General features: G+C 32.6%; 1 protein-coding gene across 1 annotated transcript; it reads left to right on the top strand.

Annotated features, from left to right (window-relative positions):
* Positions 1 to 5328: 5328 nt before the first annotated feature.
* LOC141516921 (olfactory receptor 5D13-like) lies at positions 5329 to 6273 on the top strand. Its single transcript, XM_074227878.1, has one exon. It carries the CDS (start codon positions 5329 to 5331, stop codon positions 6271 to 6273), a length of 945 nt encoding a protein of 314 aa, XP_074083979.1.
* The last annotated feature ends 386 nt before the right edge of the window (positions 6274 to 6659 follow it).

Below are 6659 nucleotides of genomic sequence, written 5' to 3'. Positions count from 1 at the left end.
TATTTAAAGGTCCACTGGCCATTACAATGAAGGCTACAGAATTTGAGAAGAAAGAAGAATGTCTGTAAGTAAAGACAGTATGACTTTTTGGGAGTGCTTAGCTTGCAGAAGATTTGTAAGGAAAATTAGACTCAATTTAGTAGGGAACAAGAGAGAAGGCATAACACTTCTGGGGAAAAGAAATGTGCAAAAGTATGAAATCAGAGATATATTATCTTCAGAAAATAATAATCTTACTATTTTGACAGAAACTGTGGCTTTACATAGGAAAATTCTTGAAAGATAATGACACAGATGAAATTAAATATATATCTGGAAAAATAAATGAAAACTGCATACTGGGATTAATAAAGAAATGCAGAAAAGAATCATAGTTTAGTCTGTATAATGATTGATTAGGAATGAGGATAACCTTAGTTCATGTTCTGCCTCTGAAACAACCTAGCTGAATAAAAATAGGAGAGAAGGGGAGAGTAAATTATACTTTCTATTCTGAAAGAATTATCTGAACATATAAATTGCAGAAGATGTCTGAATATAAATTAATTTACATAGTTAAGATTTCTAAACTTCCTTATATATTTGTAATCAAAAGACTCAGACCAAACAAAAAAATCCTTCATTTAATAGATAGCAGTGACCATATGCTTTGACCCTAAGTATTTTCCATTACAGTATTCTAGAGAGAGAGAGAGACAATATTGAAATTACAGACCAAAAATTTTCAGATTAACATGCAATTATAAAATTTAAACATGCAAAAGTTTGCAATCATTTTAGATGTTTGACAATGAGGCAATGGTTTGAATGAGTTAGATATCTATGAATGCAATAAAAGATATTGCAATTAGTGTAGACAAGTATGATTGATAAAATGAATCCTGTAAGGAGACATGATTGGGAAGGAGAGAATCATGACTTTCTTCAATAAAATGGGATAGAACAAAAAGCAGTTGAAATTACAAAGAGGGAACTCTAGTCATGATAACAGATTGATATTCTGAACAATTAAAGTTCATGAGAAGTGAACAGATTGACTTAGTTCATGAAGTGATCTGCAGATTTCAAAGATATTTTCCTTCTACATTTCACACTGATTTTCACTAATTGTGTAAGTAGTTTCAACAAATAAAAATTCTAAAGATTTAAAACAGACATTCCCTGACATCAAGGTGATCATAATTCATATCATAGAGATGAATATCTACATAAAAAGGTCCACAATGACATTAAAAACAAAAGTAAAAGTCCAGTATGTGTTAACAAAGATTGTCTTAAACTTTGAGAGGAGAGAAAAGATGATGGACAGAACAGTCAAGAAATGGCTTGAAAACTGAGAAAGATTTGTTCAGTATTTAAGAACAGTTAAAATTTCCACATTAGAAAAGCAAAAAGTGGTTACTGAGGCATAAAGTATGGTGAGAGAAAATATGTGGAGCCATGAATAGGCAGTGCATTGATGCTATAAATGATATATAGTTTGACTGAAAACTTGTACTAAATGGAGAGGTACAATTGTCATGGAAAATCAGAGCACATGAGAGCAAGGATATAAATGACAGATAAGGACTCCAGAACTATTTGATTTTGACTAAATTTTCAAACAAAATTACCAGTTTTCAATTAATTTTGAGAAGACCAATGATATTGAAAATGATTTTGATTATGAGACACATTGATACAATAGGTTCAGATGTGGAAGCAGAGGATCTATGTCAGAAACAGATTTTTACTTTTCAATACAGGGGTGATTTTGGACAAACCATTTATCCTCTATGTGCATCAGGATCTTCTTGAATAAAATGAGGAGACTGGACTAGATGAGGGAAAAATATTCAAGTCCTCCATCTAGGATAATGCATCGTAAACTTGTAGCCTTGTACTTTGTCCACTGATCCAACCAATTCATTGACGGCACCAAAATAAAGAAATGAGTGAGGTTCAAAAAGCAGCTAAAACTCTAGGAAGATACATAGATTGTTTGTAGAAAGATTTTTGGGTGGTTGGTTTAACTATGAACTACCAACTTTTATTTTTGACTGCTTTTTTCTTAACTATACTTTATGCTTGTTTGTATATACACTCCTATGCAGATATACTAAATATATACATAGACAAATACAAATGCATATGTGTACATACCTACACACATAAATAATAAGTCTAGGAAGAGCAGTGTGGTATAGTAAAGGGAGTGAATCAGGGATAGCTTTGTTTGAGCTCTACCTTTGAAGACCTTAACAGAGAGTATTTCAATAAAATGACCTTGTATAACTCATTTAGCCGCCTTCTGCCACATGCAATAAGAATGGAAGAAAAAATGACTAAGTAGGAAGAGGAAACTAGGTGGTGAAGTAAGAAGATTTGCTTTAGACACTTACTAGTTGTGTGGGTAAGTCACTTAATCTTATTGATGCTGATTCTTAAAATGTAAAATAAATTGGAGAAGGAAATGATTGACCTCCCTAATATATTAGTCAAGAAAATTTGAAATAGTCTATGAAACAAGGACACATAACTAAAAAAAAAAAAGTGTGACAGCCTTAGGGAACTCTAATTCTAAATTATAAGCAGGCATTTTACTTAAATGAAGGTTCTTGCCTTCCATAATCATGAATTTCTGATCATATATTTGACAATTTGATGCAGACATTTAAAAGATCACAGAGACAGAGAAGTTCTCATAGTTAGGAGTCCTAGTCTTTCTATACAGTCAGGAGAGTTTGCGGAAATGAGAAAATAAGAAAATGAGAGTTGTTATTGATCAAAGTAGTATCGCTGAATGATGACAATTAATGAAAAACATCTTTAAGGGATTCCTTGGTTTACAGGGGAAAAAACACAAAAGAATACCTACTGGGACAACCTGAATTTTGCATATTTAAATAAGGAAGAGGGGGAAAATACAAAGATGTGTTGAAAAAAATACATTTGCAAATATTTTCAAGTGGTTGTGAGTGGATTGGAAAATAGAAGAGTGTTCTTCCTGGAAGAAAAAAGACATTGGAAGCCATATATCTGGATTTGCCAATTTTGGAATTGTTAGTTTTCAGGCAATACATTCTCCCACTGCCATTTTTCCCAGATACTCATGAAAATGGGGAATATTCTTCTGTTAAACTTATATTAGAAAAAAGAAATTCAAATTGTAATATTAACACACATTGTCTTCCCTGACTTATATCCTAATCCATACAACCCTGTCATGAGAAATTTAACTCTCAAGGAACTAGGCTTCTACCACATTTGACATATGTCTGTCTAATTGTTGGTCTGTCTCTCTCCAACTTTTTTTGTTTATATTTTTCACCTTTTTTGATTGTTGTTTCTTGCTTGGGAGATCACAATGTGGCTTTCTTAAAAGGGAATATATATGATTCCATAGAAAGAAAAATAATTAATCAGACTCCTAAAACAACCCACCTTAGACCACATTTTCTCTTTTCATTCTTAATGATCTTCTTCTCAATACAACCACAACTTACAAAGAGGCAACTTCAAGAGGCTTGATCTTGAATTCAATGAATAAAAATATAATCTCTTTATCTAGACAACATTCCAAAAAAAGGGAAAGGGTCATAAGCTTTTTTTTTCTATTAAAGGTATTTTATTTTATCTAGAGCTAGTTTTCAGATTTATTTTTGGAAGATTTTGAGTTGCAAATTTTTCTTCCTCCCTACCTCCCTTCACCCTCTCCAAGACAGGAAATAATATAATTTAGACTATACATCTTAAAAACGCTTCCATATCTGTCATGACTAAAAGATTTCAGTGCATAGATTTGAAAATTACTTTAAGATATTGAACAAAAAATACTATACTTAAGAAAGAATTTTAATATTTCCTTGCTCTATGTCATATTATATAATGCAATAGATTAATATCTCAACTTGAAGTGAGGAAGACCTGAATTTAAATCTGTCCTTAAGAGATTACTATCTGTGTAACTTTGAGTAAGTCATTTCTATTTCTGTGTCCTTTATTTTCTAATACTGCAAAATTGGAATAATAATTTTCACAACCTCTCCAGACTATTTTGAGAATCATTTTGAAAATAACTATAAAGAACTTAACATACAATTTGGGTTATAGAATGTGGGGCACACAACTCAGGCAAAAGAAGCAAGTGGACTGATCAGTGATTAGATAGTCATTAAGTCACACAACTCACATTGAAGACATTTAAACAAATAATAATTAACATCAGCAGAGCACTGAAAAATGTGTCAGGTATTATTTTAAACACTTTTCATTTGGTCTTCACAATAACCTTAGCCAGGAGGGTGTATTTCACATTTATAAAATTAGGAAACTGAAGAAAACAAATGTTCAATATTTTTGCAGTATTATATAGCTAGTTATGTATCTAAGCATGGATATGAAATCAATTCTTTCTGACTCAAATCTTAGTTCGCTGGCATTAACTGTTTCTCTGGAATATGAATTCTAAAGGGCAATTTTTTTATGCAAGGTAAATGGGGTCAAGTGGCTTGCCCAAGGCCACACAGCTAGGTAATTATTAAGTGTCTGAGATTGGATTTGAACCCAGGTACTCCTGACTCCAGGCCAGTGCTTTATCCACTGCGCCACCTAGCTGCCCCATAAAAGGGTATTTTTTTATGTTAATGGGCATGTTATAAAATTTTGTTGTCATACCTGGAAGACTATTGAAATATGTTGGATATAAACATACTTCACAGAACAATTGATATTGAAATTCTCCAAAAATCATGTTCAACATCATCTATTTTAGAAAATTATCAATTTTCATTTTGATTTCCATTATGACATCAGTTCCTAGAAAAGAGTAGAGAGGTATTTTAAGGGTTAGGATCTCCTTAAACAATCTCTGTACTCATTGAATATATGTATATAACTATAAATATATATATATATATATGTGAGTATGGATTTATGAGAATGCATATACATATATTGATTTGAGTCTATATATATTCATAAATGCATGTAAACAGACACACATCCAATTGAAAAGTTCGCAATGTGATATTAAAGATATTCTGCTCTGACTTTCCTTAAAGTTCAGTTTATGCTTGCTTTTATGAATTTATAACCATCCATTTTTCCAACCATTCTGTCTGTAATTCTTTCTGTGAGATGTTTCATGCTCCATGATTTTTTTCAACCAAATATATAGGATTTGAGAGTGGGTGCTAAATTAGAAAGATTATATCATTCCTATTTTTTATTTCCAAAACGATAACAACAATAATTTTCTAAATCATACTCTGCCCTTATACGCTTTTCTTCAATTTAATTTATATTTTGTTTCTCAAGATCAATTTCCAATTCTCTCCAACAGAAATCATGGTGAGCACTGACAAGAATCAGAGTTCTGAAGTCGTATTCATCCTCCTAGGATTCTCTGATTATCCAGACCTCCAGGTGCCCCTCTTTCTACTGTTCCTCACCATCTATGCAGTCTCTGTGGTGGGGAATGGGGGCATGATTGTGATCATCCATATCAGTCCCAAGCTCCACACCCCCATGTACTTTTTCCTCAAGAACTTGTCCTTTGTGGATTTCTGTTGCTCCACGATAGTTACACCAAAATTAATAGAAAACTTAGTTGTAGAAGACAGAAGAATCTCCATCAAGGGCTGCATTACACAGTTTTTCTTTGGTACTACATGTGTGATGACAGAGATGGTCATGTTGGCAGTGATGGCTTATGACCGCTTGGTTGCTATTTGTTATCCTTTGCTCTATTCAGTTGTCATGTCCTCAGAACTCTGCTCGCGGCTAGTGACTGTAGCATATTTATGGGGCATAACTTTTTCTCTTATATTCACCTACTCAATTGTTGTTTTATCTTTTTGTGAGACCAAAATAATTAATAACTTTATATGTGAATATTTGGTTTTCCTATCAGCTTCTTGTTCTGATAAACACTTCAGCGAGATAATACTTTTTACCTTTGCAAATCTCAGTCTATATTGCACTCTCACCATTATCCTTTCATCTTATATTTTTATTTTTCTCACAATTCTCAAAATGCATGCAGGCAGTGGGAGATATAAAGCTTTCTCCACTTGTGCCTCCCACCTGACTGCTGTTACCATCTTCTATGGGACTTTCCTCTTTCTCTATTGTATTCCAAATTCTAAAAGCACAGGGCTTTTGGTGAAAATAGGATCTGCTTTTTATACTGTAATGATTCCTATGCTAAATCCCTTAATATACAGTCTAAGGAACAAAGATGTGAAAGAAACCTTCAGGAAATTAATGGATCTCAAAACCATTTCTCAGTAAGATCATTTATATGACTAATTCCATCTAATCTCATGGAATTTCTGTTAATATTTAATGAATTCTGAGTTATATTCAGCTACTCCCTTCTCTGGAAGTCACATCTTTAGTTTCTATAGCAATCTGAAAGATAGGATAGTTCTTCAGTAAATAAAATAAAAAATTCTTGAAATATTAAAAATATCTCAGTTGGAAAGTGCAGGGAATAGAGCACCAACACAGGTGTCTATAAAATTTAAGTTCAAATTTGTCCTTAAAAGCTTTATACTTAACTAACTGAATGACTTTAGGCAAGTCATTTAACCCTGATTGCCTTGAATCCATGGCTATCTGCAGTCATACTGGTTCAGATCTGACCACCAGACCCAGATAGTTCCAGAAAAGAAAGT

This window comes from Macrotis lagotis, chromosome 3 (genome assembly GCF_037893015.1).
Source record: "Macrotis lagotis isolate mMagLag1 chromosome 3, bilby.v1.9.chrom.fasta, whole genome shotgun sequence".
In the NCBI taxonomy this organism is placed as follows: Eukaryota; Metazoa; Chordata; class Mammalia; order Peramelemorphia; family Peramelidae; genus Macrotis; species Macrotis lagotis.
The sequence above is the reverse complement of the archived record's forward strand: the minus strand, read 5'-3'. Positions and strand labels throughout refer to the sequence as shown.

What these genes read in the sequence shown, in the direction of transcription:
- LOC141516921 (XM_074227878.1), top strand. Translation starts at nt 5,329, where the DNA reads ATGGTGAGCACTGACAAGAATCAGAGTTCTGAAGTCGTATTCATCCTC.